This window comes from Phaethon lepturus, unplaced genomic scaffold (assembly GCF_000687285.1).
Source record: "Phaethon lepturus isolate BGI_N335 unplaced genomic scaffold, ASM68728v1 scaffold10971, whole genome shotgun sequence".
Classification (NCBI taxonomy): domain Eukaryota; kingdom Metazoa; phylum Chordata; class Aves; order Phaethontiformes; family Phaethontidae; genus Phaethon; species Phaethon lepturus.
In genome coordinates this window covers 47,366-68,511 of record NW_010515572.1, presented here as the reverse complement: position 1 = coordinate 68,511, position 21,146 = coordinate 47,366, and the positions used below count along the sequence as shown (strand labels likewise).

At 37.8% G+C, this 21,146-nt stretch overlaps 1 protein-coding gene across 1 annotated transcript in view; it reads left to right on the top strand.

The window, feature by feature from the left end:
• Nucleotides 1-15,998, top strand: part of AMMECR1 (Alport syndrome, mental retardation, midface hypoplasia and elliptocytosis chromosomal region gene 1) — a 44,077-nt gene extending 28,079 nt beyond the window's left edge. The window contains exons 4-7 of the mRNA XM_010295813.1: nt 2,356-2,470; nt 8,983-9,073; nt 10,733-10,829; nt 15,884-15,998. Coding sequence (XP_010294115.1) covers nt 2,356-2,470; nt 8,983-9,073; nt 10,733-10,829; nt 15,884-15,998 — 418 coding nt within the window. The remainder of the gene's footprint in view (nt 1-2,355; nt 2,471-8,982; nt 9,074-10,732; nt 10,830-15,883) is intronic.
• Nucleotides 15,999-21,146: the final 5,148 nt, after the last annotated feature.

Genomic DNA, 21,146 nt, shown 5'->3' with positions numbered 1-21,146 from the left:
GGTGCTTTTCAGTAGTGTTTTCCAGTGGATTGGTTCTATGACAGAAGTACGGCATACCTCAGGGAAATGAGAAATTTGCATATAAGCAAACTTGTATTAGCAATGAATTTTAAGAGGATTGGGGTTTCTAAGCATAACTTTAGTTTTTAGTAAAAGGTGGGGTAAAATATTAAAAGTGTGTATGCATGTGCTTATTAAATAAACCCTTGAAGAGCTTTTTGCAGAGATACTGTCTCTGGCTCAAAATAGCTAAGCTATAAGCAGCTGGATTCCTGGAGAGTATTCCAGGAAAGCACCCCATAGTATTTACCATGTTCTTATATTCATTTATTTTGTTAACTGCTGTTGGTTATTAATAGTAAGCTAGATGGACTTCTGCTTTGAGCTGTCCCTGTGTTCAGAGTATCGTCCCTTTACACATATATATATATTTCCCCCCCTCCTCGTGTGGAGGGATGAGGAAGGCTGAATTAGCTGTTTGTATTTCTGTACGTTGCTATTATGCTGTGGCTATATGAGTTGATCTCTGACGTTGCTGAAACACCAGGCAACAGAGGATGGTAACTTTGTGTGGTTCCCAAGAGCTGCAAAGCTAGCTTTCCAGATCCCATCAACAAAATCTTGGAGAGTACCATCTTTAGATACATTTTCAGTGAAAGTCATTAGTTAAATATCACAGGCATTATGCTTTAAATCTCCTTAGTTCCCAGTTCGTCACAGGTCTGTGTAGGCCTGTCTGTCCTACATAAATGTCAAAAGATTTATCTTGGCTAGTTACTTACTGGCCCGGCATCTTCTCTCGCATCTATGGCAACTTTACCTAGGGTGGCCTAGAGTTACTCCTGAACAATGAGTAGCGTAGGCCTGCTAGCTGTTACCTCATTGTATAATGAATTTGTCTTCATAATGAAAATCTAAACCTCTGACCTAATGTAAATGTAAAAATACTGAAGCTTGGAGAAGGGCTTCTAGTCTAAATTAAAATACTGTGTTCTCTTTTGTAATTGCAGCATATCTGGGAAAAAGGCCTGCCTTCCCCCCACCCCAGAAAAATAAACTCTTCAGTTTATGCTGTTAATTCATGATGGGAAGCTCTTTCTGGTTACACACATGACGATTTCCTTTAGCTAAACTTTATTATTTTGTTTATGCATCCTTATTTGGTCTGCTTTAATAAAGTTACACTACTCTTTATAGAAAATGGGTGGTATCTGATGCAGAGACTTCAGCCATCTTCTAAATACTATAGCCATGGCTATAACTATATCAGCTAATGGCAACCACTGGCTGTATGCCAAGTAAAAGGAATGAGAATGATCTAATGGTTAGATGAAACAATGAGACACGTGAAGAACTTGGTAGTACTTTAGTAAGCCTCTTAATTTTGGTCTCTCTTTACTCCTTATAAAAGCTCAGTTAGCAGATCACTGTTTTTGCTGGAGATGAGCATGTTTGTATTCATACATGCTGTATTTCAACTCTTAAAAAATTATGAGATACTATACTCACTTTAACCTTCCCTTTTCCAGTTTGACTGGTTCTTAACCAAACTTGCGTAAGTAGGCTTTTACAAATGTTCTTACTCGTGGTACTGCTTACTGCCTGTTAACCGCTTTGTTTTTCAAAGCGTGCTGGAATGTGCACAGATCGCTCCTCTCTGTATTGAATTTTACCCCACTGGGTGTATGCTTGTCTATAGAACGGTTCGTTAGCCTGAGGATTAGCTTAGCTGTTTGCAAGCTTCCCTGTTACTAATCATTGCCTCTGCTTTGCAGAACATCTTCAAGTCCTGTAAGTTTACAGGTCTCTACACCCCTTAGATGTTTTCACCTTTTTATATTTACCTTTGCCAGTTAAGCATGAATATTACTCTTTTTTTTGGAGAATATTCTGCTTGTTTTGTTTTTTTTTTTCCCCACTGAATAATTAAGTTCTACAGTTTGATTACTGTATTACACGTTTGATTATTGCAGGCTATAGAATTTCCACCTCTACTTTATGTTGTATAGCTTAATCCATTTTGAAAGGGATTTACTAAATTGCAAGGAGAAGAGCCATTGCTTTGCTAGGTTTTTCCCAATTTCCCTCATTAATAAGACTGTGACAGTAGCAAAATCAGCTCGGGAAGGAATGACCTTCAGACCACCACCTGACTGGCCAGCCAAGAACTGAAACAAGGAAAAAGTTGGGAATGTTGGTCAGTGTGTTACACTGGCAACTGGGTTATCAAACTGGTAATTTCATCAGGAATTTTTTATTCCTTTATACTTTTCAGTTGATTCATTAGATCCTTGAACTTAAAAAAAAAACCAAACAAACAAAAAATCCTTTGAAATTCTGTTTTGTCTTCAACAGTGCCCTTAAAGATAGTCGTTTCCCCCCAATGACGAGGGATGAGCTGCCACGGCTTTTCTGCTCAGTGTCTCTACTCACTAACTTTGAAGATGTATGTGACTACATGGACTGGGAGGTAAGGATGTCAGATATCCTTTAAGAAGATTACTTTGGTACCATGAACATCTATAGCAGAAGTCACACCATTTAAATTATATGCATATATTTAGTGCAGTTGTCACTGTTTTGCATGCTATACACATTGTTTTGTGCATAGATTCAAAAAATCCTTTTTGATAGACCTGTCATCACCTTAAAAGTCTGAGCCATGAAAATGGAATAAAGTTGTATTCTTGCCCACTTAGGCACTCAAAGTAAGAGTGGTCTGCCCAGCTGTATTTATGTCTAAGACTCCGTCAAGCAAGGTATTGTCTGAGTGATGGTGTCCTGAGACCTCTTTTGCAGCATAGCTAACTGCAGAAACATGGTAGATTCGTCCATTGATTCTGGAAGGAGGATGTTCCAGTATGAAAGTTAATAGTCTGATGTTTGCTTCCGGAAACAAGCACTGCAAAAAACTGCAATCCCAAAACAAGCCGCCTTACTTAGCTTGTAGGAGTGAACTGTTTATCTTTTCCAAAACCTTCTTTGCTTTCAAGAGCGAGTGGCCTGCACAGACCCCACAAAGCCCTTGTACAATGAGGCCAAGTAAATCATTGCTCTTGTTTTTCTTTGCTGCTTATGCATGGAGCTGAATCTATTTTAAATGTTAGGTTCTAGGAAACCTGCATGCAATTTCCTAGGAACAGCAGCATAAAAGAGATTAAGAAGCAAATGCCGCTTTTAGAATTATTTCTGGGAAGGTACACTGAAGGAAGTGTCATTGTGTATTCTTCTGCTTTTTCCCAAATTATTTGGTATTAGACACTTGCAAAAAACAAGTTACTGGACTTAAAATGAACTTCTTGGTCAGTATGACTGTTTTGTTGTTCTTTGGGTGTATATTTGAGTGGACATAAAAAAATTCTTGAAATTGTCATATATGATAGCAAGCATATTATAATGCCAGAGACACCACACAAGTTACAGTATTTCCCTTTAATAATGACTTAGCCCTATTAAATATTTAGGATTTCTTAAGAGAAAAAAACAGGCTTTCTATCGTATTCACACGTAACAAATGTATATGGAATACAAATATAATTTGTTGTTATGAATGGTAAGAGGCCCTACTGTATCAGAATGGTGGTATCCAGCAGTAACCTCAGCATTAGGAATTTTACAGGAGCGGAAATTCTAAATAAAATGCGTTTCCTGTTCAACTCATAATGACAAGGGCTTCTTACCTTCTGATAGGTAACTCTGAATGAGATGAATGTAAGTTTCCTTTGGAGTTTATCAGCATTTTCACCATAATCAGAATTACTAAATTTTTATCTAATGTTAGACCAAAAATAAATGGTAGCTGAAATTGTGTGTGCATTCTCAACAAGAAGTTTTTTTCAAGTAGTAGTTTCTCTTCTTGCTGAGCCATTAGAGTACTTTAAATAATGTTGTCGAGTAATGAAAACTGTAGTAATTTTTATTAAACCAAGCTAGAAGTCAAAGTTAAAACTGGTAGAATTTTTGTTGGGAGACAAGTCATAAAGACCAGTTATTTTTAAACGCATTTGATATTGATAGCAGTCGTTCCTTCCCCACGTAAACTCGGCTTTGTCCATATTTCTGTTCTCCTTGAGCTCATCTTTTGGATCTGTCCTTCTACCAAGTCTTTTCTTTCCTGTACACATTTGAATTCCTGCCTCAAGATGCCTCCAATTTTGCTGTTGATTCTTAATGCAGATATACTTGCATCTCATGTTGCACTGGGAACTGCGTGTGTAGTTAGCAGCACCCCAAAAGGAGGGAATAGAAGAGTTTGAATAGATTACTCTGTAGTATCAGGGCATCGGGTCCTTCAGAAGGAGCTCCTGCTTGATTTGCGAATCCTGTTAAGTCAGCAATTTGGCAAATAAGCTTACACTCAGAGGGTCCTGTGAGTGGATTCAGATCCCAGAAATGGCATATCTAAGGTGTGATCATGTTGTAGCTCTTGCAATTCCAGCTTTGGTGCTACAGGCTCTGCCTCCTTGAGAGGGTATGGCTGCAAGGTACGTTACAATGGCAAATGATTTCATGTATCCCCTGCATGCTTTTCTTCCTAGAAGTACAGAAGAGAAAAGCAAAGTGTCTCTACTCATTCCCTCTCTCTTTCATGTTATAGCAAATGAACACCTTTTTCATTTATTTTCTCACTACTTTAAGAATCTGTGGAGGTTTTTTCTAGAAGGTAAAGCCTCTCTTGCTACTTCAGACCTTCTCCCCATTTTTTTACAGTAAAACATCATAAAACATTATGATTGTATGTAATTATAATAAGAAACTTTTTTGAAAACATTATTGTAATTCCAACAGGGTAACAAATAACTAGAATTGACCGGTGGCTCTTCCTTAAAATACCTTGAAAGAAATCTTTGTCCTGAAGTTGCTGTTCTTCAGTAAAGTAAAATCCGCAGAATTGTACAGGCTTGCCATGTTGATACAAAAGGCCTTTAGCCTGTGTGCACTTGTTTAAATATCAGCTTAAGTAGTTGTGGCCAATAATGTTGACTGAAAGGTGGCTTTTCATTGTTGACAAAGTTAGCACATGTAAGAGTTGTGGAAGTTCTTTCCTTCTTGCAAGTGCAGCAGCACCAGCAGCTCTTGCAGCTCATATTCCATAGAACAGAGAAGAAAGAATCTTGACCTCAGTATTTTATTCTCTGTGGACAATATTCAGTGACTTCATCTTTGTAAAAAGTGGAGTCAGCTTCTAATAAGTAAGTCGCTTAACCTGAAGCATTCCATTTCCAGACAAGTTTGTATACAGCTAATTCCATAGTTGTTCTTAGGTGAATAAAGGGGAAGTTACTATGTTATGTGGTATTGTAAGGAATACTGTACAAGTTATAGGCCAGCTTTTTTGTTTGAAAATATTTATAGCTTGCTGCAGTTCAAAGATTGAGACAACAAACTGTAAGTCAGGAGAAGGATTAGCCATAACCCAGAACAGCCTCATCTGGTTCATCGTGTGGTTATGGAATGCTTGTACTGGGAGTGCTGAGTGGCAGGCAGGCAGAGTTTGTCGCAGTTTAACGGGCGAGCTGGCAGTAGGGATTGTACATGGAGCCATGTTTCTAGTCTTGAGCCGGGGAGAACAGCAAACAGTGAGTGAACTCCAGGAACAGGCGGACACTTGTTTCTAACACCAAGGAGGTGTTGCACTATTCCAGTTCTGGGGTGTTCCATGTGGATTCTTTGTTATCTGCTTTAATGTATTTCTGAAAAAATGTTTACAGTTTATTCATCTTAAACTAGCTAGTGATACTTGCATGCAAATCTCTTACAGGTTTCAGTGCAGTAGATAAAACTGAACAAAATTATTATCTGATGATAATTTACTGCTACTAATGTCCACTCCACAGTGGACTAGAAGCTTAGATTTCAATAAGGCTTGATGTTTTAGATGCTTATCCAACTTCCATGTTGATAGTCTGACGAGTATAATGTTATTTCTTCCTCTCAGTATGGTTGGAGAGTCAGTACAAGAGGAACAGATTTGTAAACTCTGTTTGCAACTTTGACTCAGAACAGTCAAACAGGAGAGTTCCTTGAACTTCAGTATCGGGGTGCATTTTGGAACAATTTTTTCTTAGCCCAGCTGAGATAGATATATGGAGAGAGGTGATATGGGCAATAATCTAGCAAGTGCCAGAAGCGCTTGGGAAAACAAAAATGTAGTGTATGCATATTTTGCCCCATCGCGAGGTGTATGTAAATAAACGATTAATTAAAAGAATGCATATGAGTGAATATAAATGCGTATAAATGCACCACAAAGTCTGAGGTTCTGTTGAGGTCACTTCTGAAGTAAAATAAAAAACGTTGTTTAATGCAATCCTTAAATTTAGTGAAAGGTCTGTGTTTTTTAATTAATATTTTCGCTGGACCTAGTTTTAGGTAGCCTCTGGCCACTTACACAGTGGGCTAAAATGTTTATATTCACAAGTATACATAGTATACAGTACTTCATGCTCTAAAACCCTATAGAAATATTTCTATTGGAGAAGACTGGTTTGTTGCCTTTCTAAGCCTCTCTCCCTATCTCACTTCCCTCTCCCAGTAACAACAGTCTAAATAGATTCTGATCCATTTGGGAGGCCGATACAGAAATTGTGTGGCCTTTCTGCCGCTCAAGATACCTGTATGTAGTCATTTCCCTAAGAAATGGTAATAGATGAGACAGAACTTAATCTCCATCTGCAGAAGAAGATTGTTTGGTTTGTTTTTCTGAACTGCACAGATGTTGTTATTCTACAAAAACTTGCCTGTATTGTATCAGTATTTTTAGTTTGAGAAGTGTGCCATAGGCTTTGTATAATGTTCTGTGCAGAGCCTGGCAGGCAAGCCAGTTACAGGCCAGTTAATGCCTTCCAAACATGTACCTACCCCTTACCTCCCATATTGAAGAGGAATATTTTGGGAAATTTCACAGAAGTTTTCATCGATGCAGGACTGTTGGTCTCGTGAGGAAGTCAAAATAAATTCCTAACTGTGCCTGTGCCAGTGTGGATCATTCTTATTTTGCTTGTGTGTAGCTTCCATTAGTTTAACTCAGGCCTGTCTTTGATTAACTGGAGCTGAACAATGAAAAGCCATTTGTACCGAACGAAGAGTACTGCTTAGCTGTGCGGTTGGAATTCATGCTTCACAGAATGCTACGAAATGTTTCCAACCAGAGGAACTGTGGGTGCAGTTGTGTTGCCTTATTCATTTTGCTCTACATTTTTTTCTTCTACAGACGTGGGCCTAAAAGTCCATTAAAATGGTTAACGGGAAACATCCAGTGCAATGCAATTACCTACTGCTTGAATGTTGCGTCATACTTAATACATCACTAGTGCTTCTGGTTAGTTTCTCACAAATACTGCATGATCACTATTACGCAAAACCATTGTGTAGAATTTAGAATCTAATACTCTGCAGGATTTGAAGGTGTGCAAAACCTGAAAATATTTGATCTTTGTGCTTAGGCAATTGAATATAGACAGTTACAAAATCACCAGCTGCAAATACTTATACTCTGTTCTTGGAATGAACTCAGTAGGCTCATTTCAGCCTCTAACACGGTTTCATTTTACTTTCAGGCCCTTTGGGTTCATAATTACGTCATCTGAGTACACAGATTTGATCTGTCTAGTGATTATATATCCATGTTATGAAAGTTAGGTTTAGGAGTGTTTGGTAATGAAGCATCACATTAAAATTTGCAGTGAATTAAATTCATTAGAATCAAAGTAATTTTTTCTATTTAAGAAATGTTAGGTTTGTGGGGAAAAATTATTGAGGCCACAGGAGAGACTCTTCCTCCTGTTTCCCCATGCTTATGTCCTATATAAAGATTATAAAAGATTTAAAAATATAATATTAAAATGAGCAAATATGTTACTTGAACAAGGGGTAGAGCTTTGTAAATATCCCTTGTTTTTTGACTGTCATGCAGTTACAGTAAAATAGGCTGTCACTGGAAAAACTGTTACAACGTTTTCAATTAATTTTGTGTCCAAAAAGAAGTGCCATACCAAATAACATGATACCCTTTTAAACATAAACGATTCATTTCCACATACAATGTTGGGAACTTTGGATTTAAATGGAAATAACATCTTAGTTATGTGGGCATGAGAACAAAAATGTCCATCTACTAATGCTTTGTGTTTACGCACAGAACTCAAAAGCAACTGAAAACTTACTGGCAATGGAATATCTCTTATGGCATGCCTGATCCAAGTGCAGGTACTCTCAACAGAATTATTGTACCTTGAAAACAGGGGTGCTTAAAGAATGCCCTGGAAAGGTGCCTAGACTCATTTCATTTTATTTTTTCTTTAGTTGTTTGGGGTTTTTTTTGTTTTTGGTTTTTTTGGGTTTTTTTGCAGTTCACTTTATATACATCTAACTCCTTGGTATTAGTAATTTTAGTTTCCATACTGGCATTTTGTCATATTAGAGTAGTTAGTAGCATGGAAATAGGAGTTTGAAGCTGAATGCTTTGGAATATCTCCTTTTCCTCATCATACATTACCAGAAATTTTCAAGTCTCCAGGCTCAAGTTTGTGGTGTGACAAATCTTTCATTATTCAGTTGTTACTTTGAACAAAATTAATGCTCTTAATTGAAGCATCATTAGATTTGCCAGCTGTTTGGTTACCTGCAGAATTTATCTGGTGACCAGGTGATTTTATCAGCAGCAACATTGCTGACAGTGTCAGAGGGGGACAGTAGACTCAGAGACAGAAGGACTGTTGCACCTCAGCTGGCTTTCCTTCAGACCACAAATGAAGCTCTGTGGTGGGGAGCTGAGGACCCATGTTTGCACTGCTACTGACCTTACGAGGCTGTAAGGTGAACACCTTTCAAAGAGATTACATTCACTTCAGTACCACCTCTTCAAACTCTTTGCAAAATGGTATTAACCACTGAAAGGTTCACATTTTGGGTTTTGTCATGTTAGAAATCTCTTGTATCTTTTTCTTTTAATGTACTAATAAAGCTGCCAATTTCTTGCAGGTGGGTGTACATGGCATTAGAATAGAATTCATCAATGAAAAAGGATCAAAACGCACCGCCACCTACTTACCGGAGGTTGCAAAGGAGCAAGGTCATTGTTGCACTTTATTTCATATGATCTGGTGAAGAATTTAAACATACGTATAAATCTAAAATGCAATATTTGACCTTGCACTGATGTCAGATGATGGAGCAATATTTAATTGTAAGAAGACTCTTATATAAAATGCCAATTACATGCCGGTATCAACTCCCTTACAGGGATTCAGTAAACTGTAGCTGTTGTTTAAACGTGTCATGAACACAGTGTAGCTATAGGAAAATAAAATACGGAGGGGTGGTACAGTGCTGTCAACCAGCTTTACAGTTCTTAAAAGCTGTCAATTTTTGTATGCTTGTTATGCTGTGATTATGTTATGCTGGTCAATTATATGAACAGCTGATTTATTCCTAAATTTGCAATGATCAAGGGTTTTGTTTTGGTTTTTTTTTCAGTTAGGTGCTTTCTGCTAGTACTTACTTCCTTTTATAAACGCTGGCTTCCTGAGGTTTTTGATGGATGGACAGGAATTACTTCCAATATGAAAGTCCAAAATAAAGTAGTTAAAGTCCCTTTTAATAGAGGCACAGACTTAAGTTTGTGGATTAAAAAAAGTGTAGTAGATTTTGTTGTATAGTAATCTTTTGGACTAAGCCTCTGACTATGACTACTCACTATGGTTTATTTTTTTTCCAAGCTTGACACTGTGTCTCACTCCTTTACATTTTGCATTGCTGCTGCTTTTTTTTTTTTTCCTTTTTATATTTGAGTTAGTCTACTAAGGAATAGGATGAAAACTTTACTGACGATCATTTAGAGGCTTTCCAAGACAAGTTTTTTACCTTTGTAATCTAAGGTTGACTAGTTAGAGAAGTGTTTTTTTGTTGTGACCTTTAGTGATCACTTAAAAAGTTTTTTTAAATTCAGGAACTGTGGTGGTGGTGTTTAAATTTTGAAATAGTTCTAGTAGACCATGCATTGCAGTCTGACTCTTTAAAGTAGCCCAAACTACCCATTTGTATTTATGTACTTCTTTTTTAATGTAACAATGTGAGTAATCTAATTGCATCTTTTGGAAATAACATGTCTAACAGCTACTTTTTAAAGGCTTTTTTAAATCAACAAATAGGAGTTTTGAATAGTATTAAGACTTTATTGAGAACAGTAACAAATCTGTATTTTTAATCCATCACTCATTTTTTTACTACTTAGCCACCTTTAATACAGTGGTTCTGAAATTAGAAATGTCACTGTAAAGTAATATTTATGGAGAAGTCTAATCTCTGAAGCTCTCTGCACATGTTCAACTAATAATGCTTTTAAATTTTGTTGTATACAGAAATTTTTCATACTGTTATAGCCATTTATAAAGTGATTGTGATACATGATCATACCTGAATGTTTCAGAAAGTTTAATTTTCTATCTCGCCCCCAATCTAGGACTCCTGGACATAGTGGGTCCACTTCTAGAATATTTCAGCTCTGAGATAAAAATGCATGTTTTTTTTGTAGAGTGAACTCTGTGTGTAAAGAAGTCCTATATGTTATATTTCCTTCGACTGTTCTTAGAGAAGAATGATCTGTGTTTTATACAGAACTTCAGCAGAGCACTTCTATTATCAATAGCACTATATACTGTACTGTATTTTTGCAATATCTATTCTTATTGCTGTATTTCTCACTAATTTTTACTACTGTAAAATTCAACAGGATGGGACCACATTCAAACCATAGACTCCTTATTGAGGAAAGGAGGCTACAAAGCTCCCATTACTAATGAATTCAGGAAAACAATAAAGCTAACCAGGTATGCATCATGGGATACTACAGATAAGTCCGGTTTCTGTAATACTGTGATGTGTTCGTTCCTGGTAAGTGCTTATTTCAGACATTAATAGTAAAGTTTCCTGTATATATTACTAATGACTTATTTCTTTTCACAATACCAGTACGGACTTTTGAGAACATCTGTGCCTGGCATAGGGATTAGTGGCACTAAGCAAGAAAGAAAAGGCTGTTGTTAAATATTGGGGTACCTGCATATTTTGTTTCATAACCCTGAAAAATCTTAGCAGTGTATTAGCTCTTGCTTTTGCAGTGTGTTCACTGGCTGTTGTTAACCAGGGTTACTTGCCGTTGTCAGTTTGTATTTGAGCAGACGGCGCACTATGGGTCTGCTGCTGTGACGTCACGGAGGCCCCGCAGCACTTGTAATCTGTTCGGTTCTCAAAGAAAGTGTTGGGGCGTTTTTATCTCATGTGGAGTATAGGTTTCCCCTATCTCACAGGTGTTAGGTATGCAAACTAGGTAGCTGATTTGACAGCCAGTGTGCTAGTTAAACTGTGTCAGGGTATTCTCAGGAGTGAAGACAGGAATTTAGTGTTTTATTTCATACTCTGTCAGTCTCACGCACTAGGTGGATTTTGATTTTGCTAATTTAATAAAAAGTGTTCTTAGTGGGTGGAAGCCAAAATATTTTAGAATTCACAGCAGATATATGGGCAGAATCTGCCCATAATATTGTAGTTATATGGCAAAGGGTGGGAGGAGTAAATGTCCATAAGAACGCCTCTAAAACTATAGCTTTTTATAAGCTTGCAGTATAAAGTGACTGCTCAACTCTAGTTATCTATTCCATGCTTAGAGAAACAAGAATTTTTTAAATGTTACATCACAGAGAAGTATTGACTGTTCATCCTCTTCAGTGAGGCCACACTTGACATATTATTAATACAAATAACAAAGTTCGAATCCTTTGTCCAAAACTGTTATCCTTCCTATCTTTTATCAACTTTTAGGGACTCATAGGCTCACAAGACTAGTACTAAAATTGTTGTATATATTACTCTCGTTTCTGTGTCCTGATTTATTTGGAAATTCTTTCCTTCTTAGTGCAGCTAGGTGTAAGCCAGACTAGACTTCCTTGTCCGTAACGAAAACCCACTCCTTTCATTTCAGACATTTGAAAATACTTGGATTCTCCTGATTGTTTATGCACTTTTATAGGACAAAGACATGAGATTTTGGTTCTTTGCAGCTTCCACATTTGTCAGCTTCATCTACAAATCTTGCTATTACTTAGAAGTAGTCTATGTTTAGACCAGATAGAAGGCAAAGCATTTCTTACTAAAATATTTGTTTTTCTATTAGAGGAATTACTTGTTCAGTGATCTTGTAGATGAAGAATAAAGACTTTGTGTCCCAATGACTGTTCAGAATTCTGGATTCTTGCAGGAACCTGATTACTGTGGAGTAGCTGTGACTAAGGAAAACGTGCTGTTCTGAAGGTTAAACTAGGGAGGGACGATGTACAGAATCCAGCTAGATTTCCAGATGCAGAACCCCAATCTCCTTTTAATTTATTTCAGCTGTACACCTTGCTATTGTCTGTTCAGAAAGAATATATGGAGATAGCTGAGGGCAGGGCTAACACTGGAATAGCTCTTAAATGACAATTTCTGTACACCTCAACAAATAAGGAAAATATTTTTCCAAGAAACAAAAACCCTATAATAGCACACACTTACTTCCAGCTGCATGATTTTGCTTGGAGCAATGACATGTGAGCACAGAACAAAACAAACAAACAAACAAAACCCTGACAAAAACCTCACCACCACCCCCAAAAAAACCCCGAACACCAAAACCCCCATGTTTAGTGCATTTAAGTTCACAACATCCAAACTGTGGGCAAAATCACTGGCCTGGTAAGTGGATTAAACAAAGCACAATTTTTCATGTTCAGAATTTTTAAATTTTTTTTGCTTTGTTTTAGCTGCTTAAAAACTCATCTTCTGCTGACATATTATAAACAGTAGTATTAAAATAGTAACCATTTCACAGCATCAGACAACCTTTTTAGAGCCTCATTAAAACATTTATTGGAAGAGTAGAATAAGTGCTTTTAACTTCTTTTTCAAGTCTCTGAATGAAAGTAAATGCCCTGTGTGTGAATAAAGCTTTAAGCTGATGAAAACTTGTCTATTGCTAACTACCTCCAAGTTAATACCCGGTAGCTCTGGCCGTGTTTTGAAGAAGAGAATTAAAAGTGGAGCTGAAGAAGAGTGCCGATTCTAGGGGTCTAGAATGCCTAAGGATAGTAAGTGCATTTTCTCTTCCATCTGCTTAAATGAGCAGATGTGATTCTAGCCAGGCTGCCTTTGGCCTGTTTTGACCCACTTAAAACCAACTTCATTAACTGCCAAGCTTGTAGTTGAGTTTCCCAGTGGTGAGGGATTTCATTCACAGACCAGCTCACTCGCCAAGCGCAGCGTGCCGCACACCATTCACATTAATTCAAGAAAAGCTGCAGCTAATCTCGCAGCAAGGACCAGCAGCCATTTGTTAAATTACTACATCATTAACAAACACTGCTCTATCAAGTAAGTGTGGGCACCTTTGGTGCTCTGAAACATGTACACTGAAGCAAAAAGCTGCAACTGTAAGGTGTTGCTCTGTTCCTCTGGCAAAGAGGCAAGAGAAGCTAATGTCGTTGCCACCTGAATTGCTGCAGTTGGTAACTCAACAGTAGTTTAAACTTTTGTGTTGGGTTGTGAATGCAAGTAGTTGAGCCATCTGTTGTGTTTTTTTCAGACCTAAAAGAGGAGAGAACAAGAGCAACTCCAGAAGAAAAATATGATAGAAAAGAGAGGTGGCAGTATTTTAAATCACTGTAGCTGGATTAGTGAAATCTCATCTGTCAGATCTCTTATGCAAGGTCTTTCTAAGTAAAACTTGTGGGAATGTGGAATAGTGTTGTTTTTGTGTAGATTTTGCACTTCTACAGATAAGTGTAAATGTGGCAATATGTTCCTTGTTGTCAAACAATACTGATGCAAGTATATCCAAAATATTTGTTGTCAGGGCCTGGATTCTGCTTTTAGTTACATATAGCTGGCCGATGTTATCATGGGGCCCCTCTGCATTATCTTTCAACGGTCTTGGGAGTCTGAAGAGGTCCCAGTTGACTGGAAGCTGGCAAATGTCCCACTTTTCAAGAAGGGTAAGAAGGAAGGCCCTGGTGATTACAGGCCTGTCAGTCTCCCTTCAGTGCCTGGTAAAATTATGGAAAAGGTTCTTCTGGGAGCTATTGAAAAACACTTGAGAGAGAACACAGTCATTGATCATAGCCAGCACGGCTTCACAAGGCAATGTCCTACTTAACCAAATGAATTTCCTTTTATGCCAAGGTCACCCATCTAGTTGACCCAGGGAAGGCAGTAGATGTGGGGTTTGTTTGTTGGTTGGTTTGTTTAGCAAAGCTTTTGATACTCTCTCACGGTATCTTTCTGGACAGAATGTCCAGCACACAGCTAGACAAGTCCATCATACATTGTGTGAGCAATTGGCTGACAGGTTGGGCTCGAAGAGTTTTAGTAAATGGGGTGACATCAGGCTGGCGGCCAGTGGGGTTCCCCAGTGCTCAATTTCAGGGCCAGTGCTCTTTGATGTTTTTTATAAGTGACCTGGGTGCAGGAGTCAAATATAATTAAGTTTGCTGATGATACTAAACTAGAAGGAGCTGTGGACTCTCTCAAGGGCAGAGAGGCCTTACAGAGAGATATGGATAGGCTAGAGAGCTGGACAGTCACCAACCGTATGAAATTTAACAAAAGCCAGTGCAGGATTCTCCACCTGGGACTGAGTAATCCTGGTTCTATGTACAAACTGGGGCACGAGAGGCTGGAAGGCAACCTCGTGGAAAGAGATCTGGGGGTTTCGGTCGATGGCAAGTTGAATATGAGTCAACACTGTGCCCTGGCAACCAAAAGGGCCAGCCGTGTCCTGGGGTGCATCAAGCACAGCATAGCTAGCTGGTCGAAGGAGGTGACTGTCCCACTCTATGCTGCACTGGTGCGGCCCCACCTCAAGTACTGTTGCAGCTTTGCGTGCCTCAACATAAGGAGGACATCAAGCTATTAGAGTGTGTCCAGAGGAGGGTAACCAAGATTAGGTTAAGGCCTTGAGGGCAAGACTAAGGAGGAGTGGCTGAGATCACTCAGTTTGTTCAGCCTGCAGAAGGCTGAGTGGTGACTACATCCCAGTCTACAGCTTCCTCAAGGAGGAGGAGCAGAGTGGGAGGTGATCTCTGATCTCCACTCTGTGGTGACCAGTGACAGGACATGAGGAAATGGAACGAAGCTGCATTAGGGGAAGTTCGGACTGGATATTAGGAAAAGGTTCTTCACTGAACTGAGAGAGTGGTTGGTCACTGGAACAGGCTCCCCAGGGAAGTGGTCATGGCACCAACCCTGTCAGAGTTCAAGGAGTGTCTGGACAATGCTCTTAATCATATGGTTTACTTTTAGGCAGTCCTGTGAGGAGCAGGGAGTTGGACTTGATGATCCTTATGGGTCCCTTCCAACTCAAGATATTCTATGTTTCTAGTCCAAAAAGAATGTAACTATTTGATGTAGCGAGGATTATTTTAAAAGCAGGATTTGGCAGACAATTGATACTGATTGTTTAAGAACAGCCCAAAAATCTGTAGTGCTTGTTTAGTTTTTCACCTAGGTTTTATGTAGAGAGCTGGCTGAAGATACGGGACATTCTCAATAAATAATCATAGGTTTCTGTTCCCTCTACTTCGAGCAACATCGTGGACAACAATTTTTAGCAGTTCTGTTTGCTTAAAATATTTTTCATAAGCACTTGTGTTGGGATTTGTCATGTGACAAATTGTCCCTGACAACTGTGGCAGTTCCCTCTCTGCCGTTGTGCAACTGAAGTTAGTCTTATTCCCAAGATAGAAGTACAGAGCTGTTATCATGAAACATACCGCTAGTGCAGTATTTTTAGTGCTACTTACAGCTTCCTGGAGCTTTCAAGAGTTCTTGAATTTGCTTCTTTGCTCTTTTCTAGGTACCGTAGTGAGAAGATGACAATGAGCTACACAGAGTACCTTGCCCATCGTCAGCATCATCACTTCCAAAATGGTATTGGGCACCCCCTTCCACCATACAACCATTATTCCTGACACTGAGCCGCATGACCAGTCACTGGACCTCTCTGCAGACCTCTTCCCCGGAGACCCTGCCCCTTCTTGGTCTAGCTATCTCTATTACTGTACCATTTTATGATGATAGTTTCCGTTGCCATGTTGAGGCTTCTTAGTTGGTTAAGCTCCTCATGGCAACGGGAGGGAAAACTGCATTACTACAAAGATCCCATACTTTTTTTATTATTGAGTCACTGCAGATTTTTTTGCAGCATATATAGCCCTGGGGTTTTTTATGAAATTTTAAATTTCTACTTCATTTACATTGAATTATGTCAATCAAGGCTTTCTGTGACTGTGGATGGAAGGAAGAGTTTAAGGATTAGTTAGGGATGCTTTGCTTAGCAAAAAGGCATTCATGGCTTTTGCAGTAATGGGTGTGACAGGGAATGAAACATATCAGATTAAGGTATTATACTAGGCAATGAATTGCATTTTCATAATGTTCTTAATAATGTTGTGTGTACAGTGTCTCACCCCCACAGTATAGATTTCATGTAGCTATATACATGGTCTTCAGATCCAGCACATACAGCCAAAATGTCAAAGGCTGACCTACAAAATCCTTTTTTTTTTTTTGGATGGAGAGAAGCAATTACATGTACAATGAGAGGTGATGTTAACACGGCAGTGTTTTCAGAATCAAGTGGTCTAATGGACAGGGCGTGAGATAATCCAGTAAGCTACCAGATACCTATGTCTCCCATTCTGTGCTGGGAATCGAGGGCAATCCAGCCCTGTCAAGACTAGTCATAATAATGGATTTGTAATGAGATGATGCCTTTCTAATGATCTCAAATTAGGAGTGACATTTGGTTTTAAAAACAGGTTGGTGAGTAGCAGATGTCATGTTAGGAAGAAAATTAATTTAGATTTTAGTGCCTTTGACTATGACGTAACTATATACTTATATATAAAATTCATAGACAAAATATAGCAAATATGCCAGACATTCTAGCAAACTATATTGAATCTGCTCTGGCATCAGGTTTTTGGGGATTTTTTTTTAAAGTGAGACTTTTTTTTTTTTATAGCAAACCTATTTTGGAAAAGAAAAATCCCTGTTTTGTTCTTTGTTCTGGTTTTGAACTTGTTGAGTTTTATCAAGTCATGAATAGTTAAAGTTACCTATTGTTTAAAAAAAGAAAAAAAGATTGTTTTGAAAGAGCACAGGACAATTATACCACAATTTACATGTTTTCATCTATTACAGGAATAGTACTTGAGAGCTGTAAGTACTGTGTATTAATTCTGATACCCCTCCACACAGTAGAAGAAAGAAAACCGATTGGAACTGTTTCCTGCTGTAAAAATAGGATTTAGTAGAAGGTATGCGTGGTATATTTGCAAGCCCAGTATATGGTAGGAGCTAGCTCCTTGCTCACGTGCCTGCAGAACTCCCACGAATACCTGTTGAATTTTAGTGCATATTTTAGGGGACAATACATGCCATCTATTCTAGAAATTACCTTCCTAATATGAATGAGTAAACCACAGTAAGAAGAAATTCCAGTTACTTTGAATAATGAATGTTTGTAAATAGATAAAATCAATTAAAATTCAGTTGTTAAAAAAAAATCAGACTAATTGTAAAAATGTTTCAAAACCAGATATGGGTAAGTTATGCTCATCCCTTAATGTGAGGTTAGCTTTGCCACTTCATTTCTATGGAGGTTCTTGTAGAAGGTCTTTGGTATTCCTTCATCCACAGCATCTGATATCCAAATATTAACATTTTCAGTTGTGATGCCTTAATTTATAAGCAGAGGGCCTGAAATTTCAGGAGCCAAGAGATGCCAGCCAGAAGCTGCAAAAATTAATAGATGTTTATACAGAGGCTATTTTGGATGATACTGTTGTCTTGTTTCTACTTGGGGAACACTTTTAAATGAATTAATCTTCAAGTGGAAATTGTGAACAAGTGGCTACCTGATAGAGTTCTGTTGGTTTTTTTTCTTGCCCTTATAGGGAAACTGAGCACAAACTGAATCATTCTGCTGCAAAAAAAAAAAAAGTCATCCAACCCCATCTTTGTCTGTCATCTCGTTACAGCATGCTCATGCTTCTGTATGAGCTCATTGTTAGAAGTTTTTTAAAAAGATCTATTATATATAAAAATATATATGTATTGAAAGGTGCTAATCAACCTCAAGCAGGTCACGTGACTGGTCATGCGGATCTAAAATCATATCAGATTTTTTAAAAAATCTTCGATATATGCAGATGTTATACAGAATTTCTTACCAGTGTAATAATGATATACTGATGAATAAACAATCCTGCAGGTTTTTAAGGACAAGGTCAGCAATACTTCCCACCATGGCTTGGGGGGGAAAAGGATAGTTTTGTCTCCTTTTTGTATACAGCATAATGCACAATGCATTTTTGTCTATCTCTTAGTAGCTGTTGCTTAAAAATATAGTTAAAAGGGTGTTATACAAACTGTAAAGGTGTGCTTTTGACATGAGTTAATGCCAGACCCTTCTGGACCAGAGTTTTGTATCACTAATTAAACTGTTACAGAGTCTGTGGTCAATCAGATTGTATGATATTTTTTTTAAAGTTTGGAATAATCAGTCTATCTACAGTGTTTCTAGGGCACCTACCTCCTCAGCACACAAGTGCTGAAAATGCTATGGATTGTTTCTGTGTAATTGTGGGTTTATTTGTACAAAGCGTGCAGTTCACTGTGACATGCACTGGGACAGAATAGGTCTGTTTGCTTAAAGCTGATCAACAGTTACTTTCACAAATGTCATTCCATCGTAGTTATGTTTAGTACCCTTTTAGATATATTGCTGGTTTTAGATGCAGATTTTTAAAGTTGGGGTTTTTTAATTTGGGGTACTTTATAAGAAGCTAAGGTACAACCAAGTAGCTTATTTCACTGTTTTTTAAGTTGGAATGCTAATTTTTTATGAGCACTACTCAGTTTGCCTTATTCATTAAAGAGATTGTTGGGGGGGGGGGTTTAATTCTTTTGCTTAACGTTTGTAAAAACCCTGTTCTGTAAACTGAGTTAGACAAGAAAACTGTAGACTTGACATGAAACTATTACTTAGTCATGCTTCAAGTGGCCTTCCTTCTGCCTAGACTGCTGTAGCACTGACTTTTCACCATCTCAACCCCAATGCTTATCAGAGCAGGGGGAGGGCACACTAGAGTGCTGACCTCAGATATACTATTAAATCAAGGCAGTCAAATCCATTTGCACACCCTGGTGTTTGTATATGGACCTCTCTACTTGTCTTCAAATGTGCGGGTTTTTAAAACTGTTGTCTGGAGTAGGTTACATCTCTTATGTGTGTTAGATCGAACCAAAGAAGCCTCCAGCCATGCCCAAATGCTGCTCCTAAAGCCTGCCTTCCAGTCCTTACAAAACCCCTGCAGGATTAAATGTGTTAACTTTTTTATTTTTGTACAGTTTCTAACTGATTTTTGCTAGTGATGTTAATTCAATTAAGTTTATTTGGGGAGTCTGAATATCTCCTCCATTTAAATAAACTGGTGACTTTCCTTTTATGTTTAAAAAAAAAAAAAAAAAGTTGGGGGGGAAAAAAAGAGAAACCCAAAGTGTGCCTCTCAGATTAAAGGGTTTCTGGTTACATTTATTCTTAAGACCAGCAATGATTCTTTATATACAAAGATATGTTTTCCTCGTTTTTTATTACTGTTAAAGAAAAAAATAAAAAATAAAAACCTCTTTCTTTGCTCTGGACCCAGTAATTGCGCTGGTACATAAACGCACTGAAAAAACAAACTTTTGTTTGAAACTTTTGTAACAACTTATGACTGTTTTTGTATATCAAAGTTGATTCTTTTCAAGATATTTGGATCTAGTTTCTAAGTTATTTTAGTGTTTTATATGTTACAAAAAAAAATTACTTTAAATTGTTCACCAGCATCTTGAGTTATCTTTAATGCAATGGTGACACACAACAGGCTTAGAGCTACCTGGAGTAGCTTGTAAGGCCTCTGTCTTTTCCTTCCTTCCTTAGTAACTTGATTGATTACAGTAATACCACAGATTACCTGAACCCCCTTCCTTTATAACTAGATCCTCCTTCCTTCCACATTTAATTGCTATTAGTGTGAAGAAACTGTTGAAATGGGCATTTTAATACAAGTACGGCTTAAAAAGAGAAAAATGAGGAAAAAGCAAAAAAAAAAATATATATATATAGAAGGTTATCTGTGGGTCTGTGAGATATGGCTGTGGAAAGATATTGTAGTAGTTTTAACACTATTGTTATTACCTTTTAAATCATTTACCCAATAAAATAAGGAAAAAAAAATCACCATTTCTTTTCATGTTTCTCTGCTTAATTGTGCGGCTTGTGCAAATGCTTAAATAAAAAAATTGACCTTGGTGTAAATGTTAAAGGCTAATGATGTGTTCGAAATACCTTCCAGTGATTAACTCTGTCTTTCCAGTTTGCCTACTGTAAGGAACAGATTGTGGACAGGTGCATGCAGCTTGCAGTCTAATTCAGAAGTGAGTCACTAAGTACTCCAAGTTAAATCAGCATTTGTATCAGTTACATCAATTATATTATTATTTATATCAGCATATTTAGCAGTATTTACATCAGTTATCAGTTCAGTTTTGTAGTTTTTATGTCTAACTTTAAGCATGGAATTTTGTCCAGGTTTGGGCTCCTTATTCTCCAAGAGGCAGCAGTGGTTTCAACCTTTTGAAGGAAAACTTTGTTGCAGAACCAGTTATACTGGTGTAACGAATACATTGCCTACTCGTAGCAACATAATTCAACTGAATTATGTGGCAAACTGTGTATCAAGGAATATCTTGAAGTATCACCTACAATAATTTAAATACTGTCTTTGTACTACTCTCACAGTAGTAGACTTTACAAGAACATCTAGGCTTGCTTTGCCATGAGGGATTTCTTTACCTTACGTGTCATACCTAGCTCATGTGTAAACTGTCACCTTGACCAAATTTTATGGAAAAAAAATGATAGTGTAGCATTTGCACTGACTTACGGGGTTCCTGCAAGGTATGGAGGGACAGGAAAGAAGTGTCTTCCCTTTCCCCAAAAGCTTTTAGTCTTAACACAGTGGGGCCTTTTTTAAGTTGTGAGAACAGCACACCAGAACCTTTAGTTC